This window comes from Xenopus laevis, chromosome 6S (genome assembly GCF_017654675.1).
Source record: "Xenopus laevis strain J_2021 chromosome 6S, Xenopus_laevis_v10.1, whole genome shotgun sequence".
Taxonomy (NCBI): Eukaryota; Metazoa; Chordata; class Amphibia; order Anura; family Pipidae; genus Xenopus; species Xenopus laevis.
This window is the reverse complement of record NC_054382.1, coordinates 132,491,472-132,517,409: the sequence shown is the minus strand read 5'-3', so window position 1 is coordinate 132,517,409 and position 25,938 is coordinate 132,491,472. Positions and strand designations below refer to the sequence as shown.

General features: G+C 40.1%; 1 protein-coding gene across 19 annotated transcripts in view; it reads left to right on the top strand.

The window, feature by feature from the left end:
• ptk2.S (protein tyrosine kinase 2 S homeolog) overlaps nucleotides 1-25,938 on the top strand; it is a 182,990-nt gene that overhangs the window by 108,835 nt on the left and 48,217 nt on the right. For 11 of the 19 annotated variants that reach the window (XM_041567144.1, XM_041567140.1, XM_041567150.1 and 8 more), the window contains exons 11-14: nucleotides 1,963-2,080; nucleotides 8,810-8,840; nucleotides 14,043-14,095; nucleotides 21,784-21,801. In XM_041567144.1, coding sequence (XP_041423078.1) covers nucleotides 1,963-2,080; nucleotides 8,810-8,840; nucleotides 14,043-14,095; nucleotides 21,784-21,801 — 220 coding nt within the window. 19 annotated transcript variants of the gene reach the window in all.

The following is a 25,938-nucleotide window of genomic DNA, read 5'->3' as shown; positions in this document are numbered from 1 at the left end:
ACTCTTCTACTGAATCAGAGCAATGTATACTGTACATCAGTCCCATACACACACTCATTAACTCTTCTACTGAATCAGAGCAATGTATACTGTACATCAGTCCCATACACACACTCATTAACTCTTCTACTGAATCAGAGCAATGTATACTGTACATCAGTCCCATACACACACTCATTAACTCTTCTACTGAATCAGAGCAATGTATATGTACATCAGTCCCATACACCACTCATTAACTCTTCTACTGAATCAGAGCAATGTATACTGTACATCAGTCCCATACACACTATTAACTCTTCTACTGAATCAGAGCAATGTATATACTATACATCAGTCCATACACACTCATTAAACTCTTCTACTGAATCAGAGCAATGTATATACTATACATCAGTCCCATACACACTCATTAACTCTTCTACTGAATCAGAGCAATGTATACTGTACATCAGTCCCATACACACACTCATTAACTCTTCTACTGAATCAGAGCAATGTATACTGTACATCAGCCCCATACACACTCATTAACTCTTTACTGAATCGAGCAATGTATCTGTAATCAGTCCCATACACACACTCATTAACTCTTCTACTGAATCAGAGCAATGTATACTGTACATCAGTCCCATACACACACTCATTAACTCTTCTACTGAATAGAATCAGAGCAATGTATACTGTACATCATCCCATACACACACTCATTAACTCTTCTACTGAATCAGAGCAATGTATACTGTACATCAGTCCCATACACACACTTTATTAACTCTTCTACTGAATCAGAGCAATGTATATACATCAGTCCCAAACACACTCTAACTTTCTACTGAATCAGCAATTATTTCTGTCATCAGTCCCATACACACACTCATTAATCTTCTACTGAATCAGGCAATATACTGTACATCAGTCCCATACACACTTATTCCTTTCTACTGAATCAGAGCAATGATATACATATACATCAGTCCCATACACACTCATAACTTTCTACTGAATCAGAGCAAGTATATACTATACATCAGTCCCATACACAGTTAACTCTTACTGATAGAGCAATGATATACTGTACATCAGTCCCATACACACCCCTTTATTAACTTCTTCTACTGAATTTAGAGCAATGTATACTTACATCAGCCCCATACCACACTCATTAACTCTTCTACTGAATCAGAGCAATGTATACTGTACATCAGTCCCATACACACACTCATTAACTCTTTCTACTGAATCAGAGCAATGTATACTGTACATCAGTCCCATACACCACTCATTAACTCTTCTACTGAATCAGAGCAATGTATACTGTACATCAGTCCCATACACACACTCATTAACTCTTCTACTGAATCAGAGCAATGTATACTGTACATCAGTCCCATACACACACTCATTAACTCTTCTACTGAATCAGAGCAATGTATACTGTACATCAGTCCCATACACACTTATTAACTCTTCTACTGAATCAGAGCAATGTATATACTATACATCAGTCCCATACACACTCATTAACTCTTCTACTGAATCAGAGCAATGTATATACTATACATCAGTCCCATACACACTCATTAACTCTTCTACTGAATCAGAGCAATGTATACTGTACATCAGTCCCATACACACACTCATTAACTCTTCTACTGAATCAGAGCAATGTATACTGTACATCAGTCCCATACACACACTCATTAACTCTTCTACTGAATCAGAGCAATGTATACTGTACATCAGCCCCATACACACTCATTAACTTCTAATGAATCAGAGCAATGTATACTGTACATCAGTCCCATACACACACTCATTAACTCTTCTAATGAATCAGAGCAATGTATACTGTACATCAGTCCCATACTGTACATTGCTCTGAGTTTAGGATGCAGCTGTTCTGTGACACTCCATGCGTTGCTATAATGCCTCTTTTCTTGGACATCCTCTTTCCTTCAGCCTCTGACTGTTACAGCCCCGTCCCTCACCATCGCTGAAAACATGGCGGATTTGATAGATGGATACTGTCGCCTCGTCAGTGGAGCCTCAGAATCTTTTATCATCAGGCCACAGAAAGGTACATGGAGTTTCTAACTGGCATCTTAATGGGACTTGTATTCCTCAAGCTTCTCTGTATGTTAAAGAGCAGCCAGGAAACACATCCCATTATATTCATTCCTACTTCCCTGGTGAACATTTTCTTTGTGTTACTTTGTATACCGTGACCTTCTCAAATGCTCATTTCAATGCTCATTTCAATGCTGAAATTCATCCACATATCTATAGGATATTCAAGAGTTACACTATTTATCTCTCTGGTTCCCTTTTATACCCAGGGAATAAAATAGCCCTGATTTTATTGTTAATGTTTATGTTGGATAGGGGGCGCTCACAACACCCTGAATTCACATTGATGCGAATATGCAGTGCGTTACCAAGTAGCCAGGCAGGTTGAGGAGTTAAATGTTGTTTGGAAAGCAGAACGTTGGCAATGCTATCAGAACATACATAAATAATGTAAAATATGCAGCTTTAGACTTGCCCTTTCAGCAGCAGATTTTCTTGTCTGTGTTCATTGGCTTGTGCCCTTTAAATTCCAACATGTACAAGGTCACACACTCTAACGAAAAAATTTCCCTTAAATTTATCAAAGCTCCTTTCAGACCAATCCGGTAGAGTCCTGCAGCTGGTCAGGTACCCGCAGGTTACCCGCAAAAACCTTGTGTGTAGAAGTTTCGGTTGCGTGTATAGATGCGGGTCGGCGGTTCTGTGGGTCGGGCCGCAGGTCTTCTCAATAGCGATTATTACACATTTTTTCTGATCACGCCTACTTTCGTTGATGTCAGTTCCGGTTTACAATGACCGCATTTCCTGTTCTACTGCCTTTTTTCTGATGACGCCTACTTCCGATGATTGAGGATAAGGAACTTGCGGGTCAGGTCAGGTAGCGGGTCCAGTCCGGGTCAATTTACTTTGCAGGGCCCCTGGCAATGAGACTTGAGAAAATTCTCATGATTAATATTCACATATAGGAAAATAAAAAGAAACCTGTTTGTGCACCTATTTTCATTGCTATTTCTTATTGTAGCAGAACAGTTAACTTTATTAAAGGACCAGTAACATCAAAAAAATTTTGTTAAAAATTTGTTCATAAACATAGAAAAAAACACCAAGACAAATGAAACGTTAATATCGCAAAGCCTCTTATAATAAATAATTTACCGAAACTCCACTTGCTTCAGAAAAGGTGATCGGGCGATCCATCGTGCGGCGCTTGATTTCTCCTCCCTGGCTATCTCCTATAAGGAAGGCAGGGAGGAGAATTCGAGCGCCTGAACAACGGATCGCCTGATCACTTTCTGAAGAGGAGTGCAAGCGGAGTTTCAGTAAGTTATTGCCATATTGCTTGTCTTGTTTTTTTCATTTTACTTGGCTTGAAGCTGCTGATTTGGAGCAGTTTATTACCTGCCAGTCCGATTTGTATATATTAATGCCAAAAAAGTGTTGTTTTTTTTAGATTTATACAGTAATCCATTACTTCCTGAACATCTGCCGAGATGAAACACAAAAGGTTACAGTAAATGGAAGTTTAGTTTGCTGAAATCATTTTGTTTAGTTATAGAAGAATTTTGTTAAGGTTTCAAACACACAACACATAGTAGATAACAGATAAGTTCTGAAGAATCACATTCTATACTACAAAGCATATCTGTTATCTACTGTGTATCCTGTGCTTGAATGGCTGCCCCCATGGCTACACAGCAGCTTGTTTATATAAACTATAGTAGTACTTATCTGTTATCTACTGTGTATCCTGTGCTTGAATGGCTGCCCCCATGGCTACACAGCAGCTTGTTTATATAAACTATAGTAGTACTTATCTGTTATCTACTGTGTATCCTGTGCTTGAATGGCTGCCCCCATGGCTACACAGCAGCTTGTTTATATAAACTATAGTAGTACTTATCTGTTATCTACTGTGTATCCTGTGCTTGAATGGCTGCCCCATGGCTACACAGCAGCTTGTTTATATAAACTATAGTAGTACTTATCTGTTATCTACTGTGTATCCTGTGCTTGAATGGCTGCCCCCATGGCTACACAGCAGCTTGTTTATATAAACTATAGTAGTACTTATCTGTTATCTACTGTGTATCCTGTGCTTGAATGGCTGCCCCCATGGCTACACAGCAGCTTGTTTATATAAACTATAGTAGTACTTATCTGTTATCTACTGTGTATCCTGTGCTTGAATGGCTGCCCCCATGGCTACACAGCAGCTTGTTTATATAAACTATAGTAGTACTTATCTGTTATCTACTGTATATCCTGTGCTTGAATGGCTGTCCCATGGCTACACAGCAGCTTGTTTATATAAACTATAGTAGTACTTATCTGTTATCTACTGTGTATCCTGTGCTTGAATGGCTGCCCCCATGGCTACACAGCAGCTTGTTTATATAAACTATAGTAGTACTTATCTGTTATCTACTGTGTATCCTGTGCTTGAATGGCTGCCCCCATGGCTACACAGCAGCTTGTTTATATAAACTATAGTAGTACTTATCTGTTATCTACTGTGTATCCTGTGCTTGAATGGCTGCCCCCATGGCTGCACAGCAGTTTGTTTATATAAACTATAGTAGTACTTATCTGTTATCTACTGTGTATCATGTGCTTGAATGGCTGCCCCCATGGCTACACAGCAGTTTGTTTATATAAACTATAGTAGTACTTATCTGTTATCTCCTGTGTATCCTGTGCTTGAATGGCTGCCCCCATGGCTACACAGCAGCTTGTTTATATAAACTTTAGTTGAGTTTCTGAAGCAAACACACCAGTTTTACCAGTGCAGCACAACAGGAAATTATATTTCATTACTTTAATTTTTTTGGTGTTACTGTTCCTTTAACTCTTGAGGATTGTGCCATTTTTACGGCCCCTTTTCCTTTAAGCAAATTAGTGCCAGGACTGATGCTAATTGATCTGTACATCTGGGTTCTACTGGGGGGCTGCTCTCCTTCCTCCTGGTCAAGATGGCTGAATTGTGTTCCTCCTGCAGGCCTGAATTAAAGAACATGACCCATCTGATCAACTCAGATATGTGTCTGCTCCTCATTGTCATGCAACATATGTCATCCCTCTTCCTCCTCTAAATCTCCTTTTACTATTACACACTATTGTTACACACTATTGTTACACACTATTGTTACACACTATTGTTACACACTATTGTTACACACTATTGTTACACACTGAGCTTTTATAGGAAATAACAAACTGCCTACAAAGATGTTGCCAGGTATTAGCTGATTGGGAAGGATGTATTCTAAGTATTTGGGACATAAGGATACCTTGTTTACAGAACCCACCTAGATATGAGGAACCATTACTTTTGCAACCCCATGCTTATGCCTTTGATCTGAAGAGCAATGAGCCGGGGAAATTAAATACATATAATGCTATAGATTGTTGGATCTGCACACGAATAGAGTCGAATTATACTAAGCGTGAAATGTGCCCGTGATTTAGGATTCTCATTCCTCCCGGACATCTCTGATTTATCACCCAAGTAGGATCAGTAATTAGTTCCAATACGGCCATTTACCAAGGAAATTTGCCCTTTGGCTTTCTATGGAATAAACTAAAAGCAAAAACACTAGGGTTTTACTGTTAAAGGAACAGTTCAGTGTAAAAATAAAAACTGGGTAAATAGATGTACAAAATAAAAAAATGTATCTAATATAGTTAGTTATGCAAAAATGTAATGTATAAAGGCTGGAGTGAGTGGATGTGTAACATAATAGCCAGAACACTACTTCCTGCTTTTCAACATAACTGTTGCTTTTGAATCTGAGCTGAATGCTGAGGATCAATTACAAACTCACTGAACATTTATGTCCCATGTGGCCCCCCTTATAGTCACTGACTAACTCAGAGTTAGAGAGCTGGTGCCATTTCCTGTATTCAGGTTTTTTTTTTTAATAAAATTCCCTAATTTTCTTACTGTAGGGATATTGGGCTTTGTACTTGATTCTGACGTAGACATAGGCTAAGATGTCAGCCTAAAATGTCTATGCTAGAAGACTGCTCTCGTTTTGTGGGTCGCACGAAGAACCCACTGACTTTGTACATGTCCTAAGCTTTTGCAGCTTTGCCATTTTTCAAGGATATTCTCAATGCATACCTCCCAACTGTCCTGTTTTCAGCGGGACAGTCCCGCTTTTGACAGCTCAACCCTCAGTCCCGCTGCCCCGCATTTATACTGAAAACTCCTGACTTTCTCTGCACTGAACCGCCAGAAAAAGAAACAAAGTTTCAAACTTAATTAGCTTTTGGCAGAGAGCCTAGAACAGCCACAGCTGCAGATAAGATACTTTTGTATCAATTTTGAGATAAGCAAATAAGTAATTGTAACAATTTATATGAGGATGTCCCTTTGGAGAAGTTAGACTCACAGCTTAAAGGGCAATTCACCTTCATTAGCAAAACTGTAATAACTGGGAAAAGAAATACAGAAATATGTTCATACGTTCATAACCTGCCAAATTTTGTAAAATGAAGATGGTAATTAGGGGGTGTGGCCACAAAAATGGTCATGAGCGCGCCAAATTTTTTTTGTCCCTCTATTTATTTCCAAAATGAGACATGTCAATGTACTTTACTTCTATGTGCCAGCTAGTGGCAGTTTCCGCAATCTCTTTATAATGGATCTTTATACAGGTATGGAATCCATTATCCGGAAACCAATTATCCAGAAAATCCTGAATTACTGCATGGCTGTCTCCCATAAACTGCATTATAATGAAATAGTCCAAATTTTTAAAAATGATTTCCATTATCTGTGTAATAATAAAACAGTAACTTGTACTTGATCCCAACTAAGATATAATTATTCCTTATTGGAGGCAAAACCAGCCTATTGGCTTTATTTCATGTTTATATGATTTTCTAGTAGACTTAAGGTATGAAGATCCAAATTAAAGAAAGATCCTTTTTCCAGAAAACCCCAGGTCCCGACCATTCTAGATAGTAGGTCCCATATCTGTATATATATGTTTAATCCTAACCAATGATGTTATGAAGAGCGTAACATTGAAACAACTTATACATATCCCATGGGGAGGCAATTTGTTCTTTGTTCTATCATTTGCCATTGCTACAGAAGTACAGCATATTTAGGTCAGTGTGTAGTTTAATTATAAGTAGATAGTTATTTCCAAGCTGTAAAGGAAAAGGTACATACAGTGGTGTGAAAAACTATTTGCCCCCTTCCTGATTTCTTATTCTTTTGCATGTTTGTCACACTTAATTGTTTCTGCTCATCAAAAACCGTTAACTATTAGTCAAAGATAACATAATTGAACACAAAATGCAGTTTTTAAATGAAGGTTTACGTTATTAAGGGAGAAAAAAACCTCCAAATCTACATGGGCCTGTGTGAAAAAGTGATTGCCCCCTTGTTAAAAAATAACTTAACTGTGGTTTATCCCACCTGAGTTCAATTTCAAAGGTTATAAAGCCATTTCTAAAGCTTTGGGACTCCAGCGAACCACAGTGAGAGCCATTATCCACAAATGGCAAAAACATGGAACAGTGGTGAACCTTCCCAGGAGTGGCCGGCCTACCTAAATGACCCCAAGAGCGCAGAGACAACTCATCCGAGAGGCCACAAAAGACCCCAGGACAACATCTAAAGAACTGCAGGCCTCACTTGCCTCAATTAAGGTCAGTGTTCACGACTCCACCATAAGAAAGAGACTGGGCAAAAACGGCCTGCATGGCACATTTCCAAGGCGCAAACCACTTTTAAGCAAAAAGAACATTAAGGCTCGTCTCAATTTTGCTAAAAAACATCTCAATGATTGCCAAGACATTTGGGAAAATACCTTGTGGACCGACGAGACAAAAGTTGAACTTTTTGGAAGGTGCGCGTCCCGTTACATCTGGCGTAAAAGTAACACAACATTTCAGAAAAAGAACATCATACCAACAGTAAAATATGGTGGTGGTAGTGTGATGGTCTGGGGTTGTTTTGCTGCTTCAGGACCTGGAAGACTTGCTGTGATAGATGGAACCATGAATTCTACTGTCTACCAAAAAATCCTGAAGGAGAATGTCCGGCCATCTGTTCGTCAACTCAAGCTGAAGCGATCTTGGGTGTTGCAGCAGGACAATGACTCAAAACACACCAGCAAATCCACCTCTGAATGGCTGAAGAAAAACAAAATGAAGACTTTGGAGTGGCCTAGTCAAAGTCCTGACCTGAATCCTATTGAGATGTTGTGGCATGACCTTAAAAAGGCGTTTCATGCTAGAAAACCCTCAAATAAAGCTGAATTACAACAATTCTGCAAAGATGAGTGCCAAAATTCCTCCAGAGCGCTGTAACAGACTCGCTGCAAGTTATCGCAAACGCTTGATTGCAGTTATTGCTGCTAAGGGTGGCCCAACCAGTTATTAGGTTCAGGGGGCAATTACTTTTTCACACAGGTTTGGATTTCTTTTCTCCCTAAATAATAAAAATCCTCATTTAAAAACTGCATTTTGTGTTTACTTGTGTTATCTTTGACTAATAGTTAAATGTGTTTGATGATCAGAAACATTTTGTGTGACAAACATGCAAAAGAATAAGAAATCAGGAAGGGGGCAAATAGTTTCTCACACCACTGTATCTCAGCACTATAATGTCACCTGATTCTTTATTTATTGAATTATTTTGCAAGTAATATTTTTGTATTTTGCCTTTGTCAAGAAGATTATGCAAAACTCTAACAGCTTCTCTCTTGTTTGTTTTTAAATGCAGAAGGCGAGAGAGCTCTACCATCTTTACCAAAGTAAGTATTTATTTGCCTGCACTGTAAAGTTAATTCTAAATATGCCTTGTATTAATCCTCTAGTAATATTTAGCAAAGGCCCAATGTCTTTGAAAGTATGAAAAATTAATTAACTATAATCTCTGTTCATGATTACTGATGTGCACTTTTCAGGTCATTAATAAATGACTAGTTCATTTACTATTAGTGATGAGGAACCTAGAAATCCTGTTATTTTATTCCTTTATATGGTCACAAATCCCCTCAGTGACTTTTAATATCCTTATCATTTACAGTAGGGGGTACATTATCCCTTATAATACATGAGTGATACTCAGAGTTCCCTGTATAACTCAGCCTGCAGCCTTGTGTCTTTATATGGTCATAGAACCCTACAGTGACTTCTAATATCCTTATCATTTACAGTAGGGGGTACATTATCCCTTATAATACATGAGTGATACTCAGAGTTCCCTGTATAACTCAGCCTGCAGCCTTGTGCCTTTATATGGTCACAGAACAACCCCTCAGTGACGTCTAATATCCTTATCATTTACAGTAGGGGGTACATTATCCCTTATAATACATGAGTAATACTCAGAGTTCCCTGTATAACTCAGCCTGCAGCCTTGTGCCTTTATATGGTCACAGAACAACCCCCTCAGTGACTTCTAATATCCTTATCATTTAGAGTAGGGGGTACATTATCCCTTATAATACATGAGTGATACTCAGAGTTCCCTGTATAACTCAGCCTGCAGCCTTGTGCCTTTATATGGTCACAGAACAACCCCTCAGTGACTTCTAATATCCTTATCATTTACAGTAGGGGGTACATTATCCCTTATAATACATGAGTGATACTCAGAGTTCCCTGTATAACTCAGCCTGCAGCCTTGTGCCTTTATATGGTCACAGAACAACCCCTCAGTGACTTCTAATATCCTTATCATTTACAGTAGGGGGTACATTATCCCTTATAATACATGAGTGATACTCAGAGTTCCCTGTATAACTCAGCCTGCAGCCTTGTGCCTTTATATGGTCACAGAACAACCCCTCAGTGACGTCTAATATCCTTATCATTTACAGTAGGGGGTACATTATCCCTTATAATACATGAGTAATACTCAGAGTTCCCTGTATAACTCAGCCTGCAGCCTTGTGCCTTTATATGGTCACAGAACAACCCCCTCAGTGACTTCTAATATCCTTATCATTTAGAGTAGGGGGTACATTATGCCTTATAATACATGAGTGATACTCAGAGTTCCCTGTATAACTCAGCCTGCAGCCTTGTGCCTTTATATGGTCACAGAACAACCCCTCAGTGACTTCTAATATCCTTATCATTTACAGTAGGGGGTACATTATCCCTTATAATACATGAGTGATACTCAGAGTTCCCTGTATAACTCAGCCTGCAGCCTTGTGCCTTTATATGGTCACAGAACAACCCCTCAGTGACTTCTAATATCCTTATCATTTACAGTAGGGGGTACATTATCCCTTATAATACATGAGTGATACAGTTCTGCAATGTTGAATCTCATTTGTATCTATTGAAAGTATTGAATGTTCAGATGGAATGTTGGTAGTTGTGTGGGGCTGCATTACACTGAAATGCATAGGATTATGTTATATATTGATTTTGTAGGTTTCATTTAACCTTTGTTTATCTGGGCAGTGCAGATTTACGTACATTCCCCTCCCTTGCTCTTGCTGAATTAAAGGTCATTGGCTTTGAGAAGGATTCTGGGAATTGCAGTTCAGAACAGCTGCAGGGCCACTGATAATGGATTTCTGAATGACATTTTTATGTAAAAAGAAAAAGGTTAAATCAACAGTGACCCCGGCCAAAGTGCTGACAGGAGAAGCACAGGAGGGGCAATGGCACATTTACATTGGCCAACAGACGGCAGCATTTCAGAATAGCCCTGAGCTCAACTCTGGCAGCAGCTAAATCAGCGGACCTGTAATTCAGTGGCTTTCCCCTTCTCTGCCTCCCATCACTCAGACACTTGCACTGGAGACAAACCACTTTCTGTGTGTTTATGTATCTATAAATATACAGTATATATAATAATTCTGTACAGGAGTCCTCCATAATCAGGGTTAACAGTGCTGCCATGTTTGTTTTGAGTCAAACATTATGGCAGCTCCCACTGATATAAGGCAAGTTTTATGCACCATTTGAAATATAAAAAGATGTTGAGATTTGTGCAGAAGAATCTGCCTTCCAAAAGGAAAAGTCTCTCTTTATAGAAGCTTGAATCCTTACTAACTTTGTATATTGATGGTGTAAGAGACTTGGGTGGAGCTTTCTTGGCAAGACAGAAATGGCTGATCACGCCTGGTGCTAAAATACTCGGCAATGACCCAGTGTGAATGAGTCTGTGAAGAAAGTGGCAGAAATGCACATAAGGAATGTAGGGAACTTCCCAGTTTATTTAGCAGGAGACAGTGGGGAATGCCAGCGTCCAGCCTTTCAGCCCATGCACCGACACCTACATATAACATAGGGGTGTATCAGGATTAATAGTGCACCTACTTATGACATAGGTGTGTATCAGGATTAATAGTGCACCTACATATAACATAGGGGTGTATCAAGATTAATAGTGCACCTAAATATAACATAGGGGTGTATCAGGATTAATAGTGCACCTACATATAACATAGGGGTGTATCAGGATTAATAGAGCACCTTCTTATAACATAGGGGTGTATCAGGATTAATAGTGCACCTACATATAACATAGGGGTGTATCAGGATTAATAGTGCACCTACATATAACATAGGGGTGTATCAATATTAATAGTGCACCTACATATAACATAGGGGTGTATCAGGATTAATAGTGCACCTACTTATAACATAGGGGTGTATCAGGATTAATAGTGCACCTACATATAACATACGGGTGTATCAATATTAATAGTGCACCTACATATAACATAGGGGTGTATCAGGATTAATAGTGCACCTACTTATAACATAGGGGTGTATCAAGATTAATAGTGCACCTACATATAACGGGTGTATCAGGATTAATAGTGCAGCTACATATAACATAGGGGTGTATCAGGATTAATAGTGCACCTACATATAACATAGGGGTGTATCAGGATTTATAGCATAACTAAATATAACATAGGGGTGTATCAGGATTAATAGTGCACCTACATATAACATATGATAATATAATAGTGTACCTACATATAACATATGTATGGTGTATCAGGATTAATATCATAACTACGTATAACATAGGGGTGTATCAGGATTATTATCATAACTACGTATAACATAGGGGTGTATCAGGATTAATAGTGCACCTACATATAACATATGATAATATAATAGTGTACCTACATATAACATATGTATGGTGTATCAGGATTAATATCATAACTACGTATAACATAGGGGTGTATCGGGATTAATAGTGCACTGACATATAACATAGGGGAGTATCAGGATTAATAGTGTACCTACATATAACATATGTACGATGTATCAGTATTAATACATAGCATAACTACTTATAACATAGGGGTGTATCAGGATTATTATCATAACTACGTTTAACATAGGGGTGTATCAGGATTAATAGCGCACCTACATATAACATAGGGGTGTATCAGGATTATTATCATAACTACGTTTAACATAGGGGTGTATCAGGATTAATAGCGCACCTACATATAACATAGGGGTGTATCAAGTTTAATAGCATACCTACTTATAACATAGGGGTGTATCAGGATTAATAGGGCACCTACATATAACATAGGTGTATATCAGGATTAATAGCATAACTACATATAACATAGGGGTATATTGGGATTAATAGCATAGCTACATATAACATAGGGGTGTATCAGGATTACTATCATAACTACATATAACATAGGGGTGTATCAGGATTACTATCATAACTACATATAACATAGGGATGTATTGGGATTAATAGCGCACAATACAGTGTCATCTACAGTCCCACTCTGTTCCTTACATTAGATAAGGAGAGATATAGTTTGTGGTTATGAAATACTCCAGCCCTTGATGTATGAAAGATGTATTTCTCCCTTGGGACTTTCTCTTGTACATATATAACATCTTTATATTCTAAACTGCTTAATTATGCTGTAAATATAAGTGTAATATTACTTAAGGTCACCCAATTTGTGACCTATAACAGGCATGTCCAAAGTCAGGCCCGGGGGCCAAAATTTGGGCCGTTTCCAAATTTACCCCGGCGTTCAGCCTCCATCTTGAAATTAATAATAATGCGACCCGCCAGTACAGTGCAATTAGAAATCATGTAGACGTAGCAGTAATATATGGGCACATTAGTGAAATGATGTGCCACTTGGTCTATACTGCTGCCTGTGTGCTGAAGGTGTTGGTGATAGACATGTACTGGCACGTAGTGACGCACTGTTTATGCATACTTCTTTAGGGCTGAAGGTGCCAATAGACTTAAGGTGGCCATACATGGATAGATCCAGACTTTCGGCCAGATCTCGATCGGGGAAGCCCGTCGGGGGCCCCCATACACGGGCCAATAAGCTGCCGACTCGGTCTGTCGGCAGCTTTTATCGGCCCGTGTATGGCCACCTTTACTGACGTGCCAGTACAGTAAAGTAAAGACGTATGTGAGAGCAGCGCTGCATCACTACATGCCAGTAAGTGTCTATTACTAACACTTCAGCTCACAGGCAGCAGTATAGACCAAGTGGCACATCATTTCACTAATGTGCCCAAATATTACGTGATTCCTTGTTTAAATGAGTTAAATGATGTTAATGGTCAGTCTGGCTGAATGGTCGGCCCCCACACATTTTCACCTCACCAAATCTGGCCCTCGTTGCAAGAAGATTGGACACTCCTGATATATAACCTGTGTATGTGGTCCCCTATGTTATATATGTCTCATGATTAAAAGCCAAGCATTCAGTAAAGCAAATGTTTTCCAGATTAATTCCTCTTTCCACCTTCCAACAACATTCTCTCTTACAGCTCCGCGCCACAAAAAAAAAGAGGTAGTGGTATTTTCCTTTCAGTTTTCAGTGGCCTCTCTCATACCCCCCCTCTGCCTGGGTGGAAAATGGATTAGTCCTGCTAATTACAGAAGTTAGCCCGTTAGAGGGGAAGACACAGGCTCTTTGACCATGAAGAATGTGCACCATTCACAGATTCAACCCTCTCTCTTACAGGCTGGCCAACAACGAGAAGCATGGGGTACGGCCGCACGCAGTCTCCGTGTCAGGTAAGACTTGCCGGCTAGTCTGCGCATGCAGGGGAATATCTTGTGCCACCCCAGGTTATTTATTTTTTTTAAATAAGAAACAGAACCTATTTATGGACTCCCTGCTATACAGAGAGGATGGTGAGGAAGATCAGAATGAAATGGTAGAAGGGGCACCAGACAATCAGATGAAGTCATTGCCCTTTTGTAGCTCTCTGTGACATTCCTACTGGTCATGCTAATTACACGCTGCCTTTCCTTATGGCATCTCAAAATAGCATTGGCTCAAGCCAACAAAATAGCCCCAAATTAGCCTCTGCCTTTCCTCAGATGACAATCACTTGTCTTATAGATTAGTAGCTTTGCATCATGCAGCATTGTGATTGGCTCACACAGCCCTGGCACATGAACATGAGGATAAATATGCCCTGGCACTCCGTTCCCTTCGTTTTGGGGTTTGGCAGGGGCAGTTACAGTCTAGCTCCCCACATATAAATAACTTTATGCTGCCCCTCTGTAAAGATCTGTATGGACTCTATATAGAGCACTATTAAAGGGATACTGTCAAGGGGAAAACATGTTTTTTTCAAAACATCAGTTAATAGTGCTGTTCCAGCAGAATGCTGCACTGAAATCCATTTCTCAAAAGAGCAAACTGATTTTTTTATATTCAATTTTGAAATCTGACATGGTGCTAGACATATTGTCAATTTCCCAGCTGCCCCAAGTCATGTGACTTGTGCTCTGATAAACTTCAATCACTCTTTACTGCTGTACTGCAAGTTGGAGTGATATCACCCCCTCCCATTTCCCCCCCAGCAGCCAGAACAATGGGAAGGTAACCAGATAGCAGCTCCCTAACACTAGATAACAGCTGCCTGCAGTGACGGAACTACCGGGGGAGCAGGGGGTGCGAGCGGGCCAGGGACCCCCTCAGGGCCCCCCAGCAGTCCGGGCGCATATTCCCGGCCAGTTCCGGGTGTACGGAGGGGGCGGGGGGCCCGGCTGCGCGTCCTGTGCCAGAGCCCGCCCACCTCTAGTTATGTTTCTGGCTGCCTGGTAGATCTAAGAACAACACTCAATAGTAAAAACCCATGTTTTACTGAGACACATTCAGTTACATTGAGAAGGAAAAACAGCAGCCTGCCAGAAAGCATTTCTCTCCTAAAGTGCAGGCACAAGTCACATGACCAGGGGCAGCTGGGAAATTGACAAAATGTCTAGCCCCATGTCAGATTTCAAATTTGAATATAAAAAAATCTGTTTGCCCTTTTGAGAAATGGATTTCAGTGCAGAATTCTGCTGGAGTAGCACTATTGACTGATGTGTTTTGAAAAAAACTGACAGGATCCCTTTAAAGATATAATGTAGACAATGGACATTCTAATATTCCTATTTATTTTAAAATTAATTTTGACCCACGGCTCTGCTGTATGGCTGCCTGTATACAGCCTTTATGGTTGCTAAGGTCGTTCACCCTAACAACCAGCTTGAATGATAGAAGGCCCTTATCATTAGGGATGCATCGAATCCACTATTTTGGAGTTGGCCGAACCCCCGAATCCTTCGCGAAAGATTTGACCGAATACCGAACCGAATCCAAATCCTAATTTGCATATGCAAATTAGGGATGGGAAGGGGAAAACATTTTTTACTTCCTTGTTTCCGTCCTCACCCTAATTTGCATATGCAAATTAGTATTCAGTTCAGCCAGGCAGAAGGATTCAGCCAAATCCTGCTGAAAAAGGCAGAATTCTGGCCAAATCCCAAACCGAATCCTGGATTCGGTGCATCCCTTCTAATCATAGTCCTAGATATTGGCAAAACATATTCAGTCACCTTGTATGGGAAGAGTAGAGCAGCCTCCCTCTTGATTTCCATGTTTTCTTTTGATTAGCTTGACTAGTCATCCAGGCAACTCTTTTTGTAGTTGTTTTTAAGGGTTGAATTGAAAATTAGAAATTAAAATTTTCCAGTTTTTTTTATGGTTTAAACTGTCACATTTGACTAGGGAGTTAATCAAATTCGATTCAAGTTTTTCAATAAATTCGAATTAGATTTTTGAGATTCATCATACTCTGGCCCTTTAAGATCTCAAATTTTATTATTCACCACCTCATACCTGCAGAAGTGCTGTTTAGTGGGAGAGGTGAGGGATTAATTTGGAGTTGTTTGCAGCTTTTCAGACATTCAAGTTTTTTTTGGAGAAAAAACTCTAATAGAGTTTTTAAAACTCAAATTCGATTCGAGTTTTTGGGTCATTTTAATTCACCCAAGTTTGAAAAAAATTTCGAATGATCAAATTTCGAATTTATGGAAGTTTAGGGGAGTTTTAAAACACTCACATGAATTTCGAAAGTTGACCTTTGATAAATCTGCCCTTAAAAGTGTTTCCTTGCTAGTTTATATAAACTATAACTTTTAATGGTAATGTGAGAGGTGCATGTGTGGACTCAGAGCCCCTGATACTTGTCGGGCTCATAAGAAATAAACGCACTTATAGGTTGGAGGGCAGCTCATACAGTCATAGGCCTCCCAGCCATGAACTGCTAATTATACTGAATGGTGTTATTCTGGCTGTCTACCTGGCAATTCTGTAACTTGTGAAATCAAAGCCCTATGTGAGGATAACTTCATCCACGGAAATTACAGCAGTTGGGCAGAACCAGTTATATGTTATTGCACAGTGTGATAATGTAAAGCAGCTAATTCACAGATGGATTGGATCGAGCAGAGACTACTTTTCAGACTTGCAAGGTTTTAACTTTTTAACTGTTGTGTTGAAAGAGGTTTTCACCCTGTTGCAGTTTGAGGGCACCAGATAAGCACTCACCCCAAATCTCCCCCTAATTGACTCTGACTGGGCCCCCTTAGCTCATAACAAGGTTACAGATATATAGAAACATTGGGGTAACAGTCACCCTGCTATAGTTCCAGGGGTACCCAGGGTACAAATAAACACTCACCCCAAATCTCCCCCTAACTGGCCTTCAGACTGGGCCCCCTTAGCTCATAACAAGGTTACAGATATATAGAAACATCGGGGTGTCACCCTGCTATAGTTCCAGGGGTACCCAGAGTACAAATAAACACTCACCCCAAATCTCCCCCTAACTGACCATTAGACTGGGCCCCCTTAGCTCATAACAAGGTTACAGATATATAGAAACATTGGGGTGTCACCCTGCTATAGTTCCAGGGGTACCCAGGGTACAAATAATCACTCACCCCAAATCTCCCCCTAACTGACCTTCAGACTGGGCCCCCTTAGCTCATAACAAGGTTACAGATATATAGAAACATTGGGGTGTCACCCTGCTATAGTTCCAGGGGTACCCAGAGAACAGGAAAAAAAAACTATTCTGCAGAAGTGTATTTTTGAGGGGAAGCTTTCTACCTTTTTTTATTCCTTGCATGCAGTTTGTTTAAAAATAAATAGATGTATTAATGTGGGCACTATATTGGGATTCTTTACTATAAGTTGCTGACTTGGGGTACAAGCTGTGCCCAGAGTAATGTCATATACCCGGTGTGTAAATACAAGAAGTCCCTTCACATTTCAGTAGTCGGGGCAGGAGTACAGAGCAGCCTCTGTGCTTGGACCTGGGAACGCCTGCTCTGTCCCTCCTGTGAATGAGCTTTTTGTGTTGTTCTTGGCTGTGGCTTCTCAATCATCTTTACGTTTTTACGGGAAGAAGGTGTTTCCAGAGGCTGCAAATCCGACGTTCAGCAACTGTGAGAGAGAGGAATGTATTGGGTCGAATTTGATTAAATGTTATTCCACTCATACTGTTAGTGAGTTTTAAATGTTTTCTCTGACTTCTGTAAAAGTTCTACTGATTTTGCCTTACAGGGAGCCAGCAGGGAGGGTTCCATAATGTTCTCTTCAGTCAACAGGGACAATGAAAACAGCCCCTAAGTTTGCTCATAGTCTATACAGACATAAAACTATGGCAGCATAGGTATTCCCTGTACTAAGCACAATTCAGCAGGAACAGTCCCCTAAGTTTGCTCATAGTCTGTACAGAGAGATCCCATAAAACTATGGCAGCATAGGTATTCCCTGTACTAAGCACAATTCAGCAGGAACAGTCCCCTAAGTTTGCTCATAGTCTGTACAGAGAGATCCCATAAAACTATGGCAGCATAGGTATTCCTCTGTACTAAGCACAATTCAGCAGTAACAGTCCCCTAAATTTGCTCATAGTCTGTACAGAGAGATCCCATAAAACTATGGCACATAGGTATTCCCTGTACTAAGCACAATTCAGCAGGAACAGTCCCTAAGTTTGTTCATAGTCTGTACAGAGAGATCCCATAAAACTATGGCACATAGGTATTCCCTGTACTAAGCACAATTCAGCAGGAACAGTCCCCTAAATTTGCTCATAGTCTGTACAGAGAGATCCCATAAAACTATGGCAGCATAGGTATTCCCCTGTACTAAGCACAATTCAGCAGGAACAGTCCCTAAGTTTGTTCATAGTCTGTACAGAGAGATCCCATAAAACTATGGCAGCATAGGTATTCCCTGTACTAAGCACAATTCAGCAGGAACAGTCCCCTAAGTTTGCTCATAGTCTGTACAGAGAGATCCCATAAAACTATGGCAGCATAGGTATTCCCTGTACTAAGCACAATTCAGCAGGAACAGTCCCCTAAATTTGCTCATAGTCTGTACAGAGAGATCCCATAAAACTATGGCAGCATAGGTATTCCCCTGTACTAAGCACAATTCAGCAGGAACAGTCCCTAAGTTTGTTCATAGTCTGTACAGAGAGATCCCATAAAACTATGGCACATAGGTTTTCCCTGTACTAAGCACAATTCAGCAGGAACAGTCCCCTAAATTTGCTCATAGTCTAGAGTCCTGCGCGGGTCCATTTTTTGGGACCCGTACCCGACCCGTACCCGCAACCCGCACCCGCAACCCGGACCCGCAACCCGCATTCTTACCCGCTTGGACCCGCTACCCGACCCGCAAGTACCTTATCCGCAACCCGGACCCGCGACCCGCTGACCATCAAGAATCAGGAAGTGCTGTCATTAGAAACCGGAAGTGACATCATCAGAAGTCGATATGATAAGGAAAAAAGAAGTAAAACAGGAAGTACATTCATTGTAAACCGGAAGTGACGTCATCGGGACACGGCGTGACCAGAAAAAGGTGCAAATATCGTTAATGAGAAGATCCGCGGCCCGACCCAGGACCTGCACACCCTCAGAATCACCGCCCCGCGGGTATACCCGCACCTGGAACTTCTCAGCACAACCCGCCAGGTACCGCAGGTTTTTGCGGGTAACCCGCGGGTACCCGACCCGCTGCAGGACTCTATCATAGTCTGTACAGAGAGATCCCATAAAACTATGGCAGCATAGGTATTCCCCTGTACTAAGCACAATTCAGCAGGAACAGTCCCTAAGTTTGTTCATAGTCTGTACAGAGAGATCCCATAAAACTATGGCAGCATAGGTATTCCCTGTACTAAGCACAATTCAGCAGGAACAGTCCCCTAAGTTTGCTCATAGTCTGTACAGAGAGATCCCATAAAACTATGGCACATAGGTATTCCCTGTACTAAGCACAATTCAGCAGGAACAGTCCCCTAAATTTGCTCATAGTCTGTACAGAGAGATCCTATAAAACTATGGCAGCATAGGTATTCCCTGTACTAAGCACAATTCAGCAGGAACAGTCCCCTAAGTTTGCTCATAGTCTGTACAGAGAGATCCCATAAAACTATGGCACATAGGTATTCCCTGTACTAAGCACAATTCAGCAGGAACAGTCCCCTAAATTTGCTCATAGTCTGTACAGAGAGATCCCATAAAACTATGGCAGCATAGGTTTTCCCATGTACTAAGCACAATTCAGCAGGAACAGTCCCTAAGTTTGTTCATAGTCTGTACAGAGAGATCCCATAAAACTATGGCAGCATAGGTATTCCCTGTACTAAGCACAATTCAGCAGGAACAGTCCCCTAAGTTTGCTCATAGTCTGTACAGAGAGATCCCATAAAACTATGGCAGCATAGGTATTCCCTGTACTAAGCACAATTCAGCAGGAACAGTCCCCTAAATTTGCTCATAGTCTGTACAGAGAGATCCCATAAAACTATGGCAGCATAGGTATTCCCTGTACTAAGCACAATTCAGCAGGAACAGCCCCTAAGTTTGCGCATAGTCTGTTCAGAGAGATCCCATAAAACTATGACAGCATAGGTATTCCCTGTACTAAGCACAATTCAGCAGGAACAGCCCCTAAGTTTGCTCATAGTCTGTACAGAGAGATCCCATAAAACTATGGCAGCATAGGTATTCCCCTGTACTAAGCACAATTCAGCAGGAACAGTCCCTAAGTTTGCTCATAGTCTGTTCAGAGAGATCCCATAAAACTATGACAGCATAGGTATTCCCTGTACTAAGCACAATTCAGCAGGAACAGTCCCTAAGTTTGCTCATAGTCTGTACAGAGAGATCCCATAAAACTATGGCAGCATAGGTATTCCCCTGTACTAAGCACAATTCAGCAGGGACAGTCCCTAAGTTTGCTCATAGTCTGTACAGAGAGATCCCATAAAACTATGGCAGCATAGGTATCCCCTGTACTAAGCACAATTCAGCAGGGACAGTCCCCTAAGTTTGCTCATAGTCTGTACAGAGAGATCCCATAAAACTATGGCAGCATAGGTATCCCCTGTACTAAGCACAATTCAGCAGGGACAGTCCCCTAAGTTTGCTCATAGTCTGTACAGAGAGATCCCATAAAACTATGGCAGCATAGGTATCCCCTGTACTAAGCACAATTCAGCAGGAACAGTCCCCTAGATGGTGCCCACTTCATACAGTATATGCATTATGAAAGTGCTGTTAGCAATTTTTGGGTAGAGTTATAGGTAAGATGAAGTTGGCATCACACTGTGAGAGAGAGAGAGAGAGAGAGAGAGAGAGAGAGAAGGACAAGTCCCTTTCTGATGCTGAGGCAGAATGTGAGTCAAGAGACAGAGCACTAATCACTGGTGGAGTAGTTATTATATTAGTATTATTGTGCCCTTGCTGGCCAGTATATAAGATATATAATGGAACATGTGTAATAACTGGCAGTGCCTTGGCTGGGTTATTAACTAATCAGATTTCTCCTGGCGCTTCCGCTGATACCTGCATCTCCATGTGGAGCTTATTGATACACCATTTATATACAGTGAGATGAATGGATCCCTGTGCAGAGCAATTGGACTCCTAGTTTTAGCTCATTAGAAGCAATTAGTTAAATACTTCTTAGGAGTTTCACATCGTGTCTCATTGTCCTGCCATTACCGTAGCCTATTAATATTGTGCCCATCATTCCTTTAGTAATAAAACTGAATTCTATGTACACAGTTCTTTCCTATCCGTGGGTCTAAAGGGTAAGTATCACCTCTGAAAGCTTCTTCCGTGAAATAATTGTCGTAATGTTTCTGATATGAAGATATCAGTCGCACAGGATCGTTTTGATCGCTTTTTCACTTGCAGTACCGTCTCTTACCAGATTGATAGTCTGCCATGCGCCCCTCAACCTCAGCTAAATGGTTTGGGGGACAGAATGTTGGACAACAAATAACTGCACAATGTGTATAAATGTACTGATAACCCGGTGGGACTCTTTATCTGTTCAGCAGCCTCTTATTCCTCTCTCTGCTTTCTCTTTGCATGCCTCCTGGATCCCACAGATGAATTTAGTGGGGACGGTAATACCTGCACTTTCATTATTTATCTTCTCAATGCCTCTTACTAACAATAATAATCACTTTACAGATTTGATCATTGACAAAAAGAACTGTCCCTTTATTTGTTGCTCAGTTATATATGTTCTCTTCCCTACCTGACAACTCTGTATATCTAGAAAACCCCTCTTACAAATTCACTAGGGGGTATGCCATTATATGGAAGGGGTGGAGCTTTTAGTAAAGCAATAAAATAACAATTCTCACTTTGTTCTTTGTGTCCTTATATTGTAACATTGTCTGTATTGTAGCCAAACAAATTTATTTCAGGGTTAGGAAGTCAAAACGTATATATATTCTTACATAAGAGCCATGCAAATGATATAGTAAATAAAGTACCCCCTGTTGTAAAATATAAGGATATTATAAGTTACTGAGGAGTTTCATGACCATATAAAAGTACGAGGCTGAAGGCCGATTGTTTTTATACAGGTCATGGAACTCCGAGGTAACTTCTAATATCCTCATATTTTGCAACTGGGGGTACTTTATTTATTATAATACACAAGATCCAGTGAGCCATGTGATAGAAATGACATCAGAACTCACCGTTTATAACTGATGACATCAGAACTCACCGTTTATAAGGATATAATTTACTAGATATTCATGGCTTTTGTGTATTATATCCTTATAATACACAAAAGCCACTAATATCTTGTAAATGATATCCTTATGAACGGTGAGTTCTGATGTCATCAGTTATAAACGCTGAGTTCTGATGTCATTTCTATCACATGACTCACTGGATCTTGTGTATTATAATAAATAAAGTACCCCAATTGCCAAATATGAGGATATTAGAAGTTGCCTTCGGCCTTGTGTTTTTATATGGTCATGAAACTCCTCGGTAACGTATAATATCCTTATAATTTAAAAGAGGGGGTACTTTATTCTCTATATAAATGGGGCTTAGTGATGTCATTAGCATCATATGACTCATGGAATGTTGTGTATCCTAATAAATAATGTAGCCCCCTGCTGTAAAATAGGCGGATATTAGAAGCAATCTCAAAGTTTCATAACCTGTATAATAATACAGGAATGGGACCTGTTATCCAATAACCCAATAGGCTGGTTTTGCTTCCAATCATTATATCTTAGTTGGGATCAAGTACGAGGTAATGTTTTATTATTAAATAAAAAAAGGAAAACATTTTTGGATTATTTGGATAAAATGGAGTATATGGGACACAGCCATTCCATAATTCAGAGCTTTCTGGATATCCTGATAATGGATCCCATTCCTGTTCTTTGCCTTAGACTTCATGCTTTTATATAGTCACGGAACTCTTTGTGACTTATAATAAAGGATGCACCAAAATTTGGATTCAACCACATATGCAAATTCAGTTCGGCAGGGCAGAAGGATTGGCCAAATCTTGCTGAAAAAGGCCGAATCCCAAACCGAATCCTGGATTCTGTGCTTCCCTACTTATAATATCCCTATATTTTACAGTACCAGTTATATTATTTACTATCCAGAATGCATGAGACATGGGATTTTCTGATCTTTCCGTAATTTGGATCTTCATACCTTAAGTCTACTAGAAAATTATGTAAACATTAAATAAACCCAATAGGCTGGTTTTCAAAAAGGATTTATTATATCTTATTTGGTAACGAGTAAAAGTTCTGTTTCATTATTATACAGAAAAAGGAAATCATTGTTAAAAATTTGCATTATTTGGATACAATGGAGTCTATAGGACACGGGCCTTTCTGTAATTCGGAACTTTTTGGATAACATGTTTCTGGATATTGGTTCCCTTACCTGTACATTGTTCTTGTTTCTGCACAAAACACACTGGATGTCTAAGAAAGATTCCCTATACCGTAGAGCTTACAGTCTAAGTTTAGTGCCTGAATTGCAGAGCCATTAAAGGGGTTGTTCATCTTTAAATTAACTGTTAGTAGGATGTAGAGAGGGATATTCTGAGACAGTTTGCATTTGGTTTTCATTTGTATTATTTGTTTTTGAGTTATTTAGCTTTTTATTTAGCAGCTCTCCAGTTTGCAGTTCATCAGTCTTGTAACTAGGGTTGAAATTAACCTAGCAACCATGCACTGATTTGAATAGGAGACTGGAATATGAATAGGAGAAGGCCTAAATTAATAGGTGCATAAAAAAAGTTGCAATAACAATAAATTAGTAGCCTTACAGGGTGTTCGTTTTTAGATGGGGTCAGTGTCCCCCATTTGAAAGCTGGAAAGAGTCAGAAGAAGAAGGCAAATTAATTAAAAAACAATAAAGAAAGAAGACTAATTGAAAAGCTGCTTAGAATTAGCTATTCTAGAACATACTAAAAGTTAACTGAAAAGTAAACCACCCCTTTAGGTGACTACTTCAAGGTCACAGGCAGCATTAAATATTGGAAATACATTGAAGCTGAGGATCACTTTAAACCCCATCAGTATTTGTGTTTCTGCACTCAGTGGGCTCACAATAAGGGCAATAGCATGCATGTGTTTTGTCACCCGTGTGAAGTCACCAGCAACAAAATGCAATTTAATTTGCGTCACACCTGCTGCCCAATGTAATGGAGCACAAACCATCACTGCTGTGTTTTCATGCGATCATGCATTTTGAGTGATGTCCATGCTGGGATTCAGACGACCTGCTATGGAGACGATCTTAAGGATAGTGTTCCTGGGTGACAAAACATTTTCCTTATTGAGTTTCTAAATCTATAAGGGGCACGAGTGCCTAAAATGGTAAACACACTGCTCACAGTAGCCCAAAGCTTTATTCTATTTAGATGCTCAGTGATCCTTAAAGCCTTAGGGTGCCAGTACAGCTGTGCCATGTTAATGCACTTTTCTCTATTATGCCAAAGACTATAAAATATATATAAAATGTACAGCTGCTTCCCAGTGTCTCGGAGAGTTCTGAGTTTCACACTTTAATACTGTCCAGCTGATCAGCACAGACATATCATATATACACCCATCAGTTACAGCCCATTTCCAGGCAAAAAGTTAAATTTCCGATGCCATTAAAGGGCATGTAAAGGCAAAAAAATAAAATCCCATTTTTACTTTCTTTAATGAAAAAGAAACCTATCTCCAATATACTTTAATTAAAAAATGTGTACTGTTTTTATAAGAAACCTGACTGTATGCAGTGAAAATCTCCCTTCATTTACTGCTGTGGATAGGAATTGTCAGATGGTCCCTAACTGCTCTGCAGGGAAACAATCATACTTATGAACAGCAGGGGGAGCCCCCGCCTTACTTCCCAGCCATGCAGAACTCAAGCAGCTTTGTTTGTTTCCCTGTAGAGCAGTCGGCGACTGTGTAGAGATTTGTATTGGATTTCATTTTTGCCTTTACATCACCTTTACTGTTTCCAACTCCAGCTGCAGGGACAAAGATCATGGAGCCAGATTTAACAGATAAACTGGGATTCTATTTGGAGGATTATTTTGTTGCAGCCACGGGTTCTGCAGAGTTGGAGAAAGGTTGTATTAAACAATACAAATACTATAAAATCCACAATAGATTACATGACAACACAGGAGCCAGTGCAGTCTGTATATTCTGATTATTAATCAGTCTTGCTGTATCGGCTTCTGGCAGATATTATTTGACTTGTGCTGTTTTGATCATTTATGACGATTCCCTAAGCAGCCCAGATCACACTGAGCATGTGCACAGTCTTGGTCTTGAAAAGATGTATAACAAAGTTACAAGATGGTGACCCCCTGTGGCCAACTTTGAAAGCATAAATTATTTGTTTGATTAGGCTTGTGGTGCAGTAAGTTCATGTTTATGTTTAGTATACAAAATACAGCATTTCTAGCCTTATTCTATTTTAGACTTTACTTCCCCTTTAATATGAAGCAATTGTGCCACTACCAGGGCTCTGGCTGACTGAGCACCCCAGAGAGACAGGTCCCCTCGGAAGACTGGATTCATATGCACATAACTGTGGGTGCAGCCTGCTCTATCTCTACACACTATGTGGCAAATTTACTTACCTTAGAAGTTGCGCCAGCGTTGGATTCGCTGCACTTCGCCAGGCGAAGTTTCGCCAGGGTGCCGCTAATTCACTAAAATCCGAAGTTGCGCTCAGGGAGGCGAAAGGTAGCGAAGTTACGC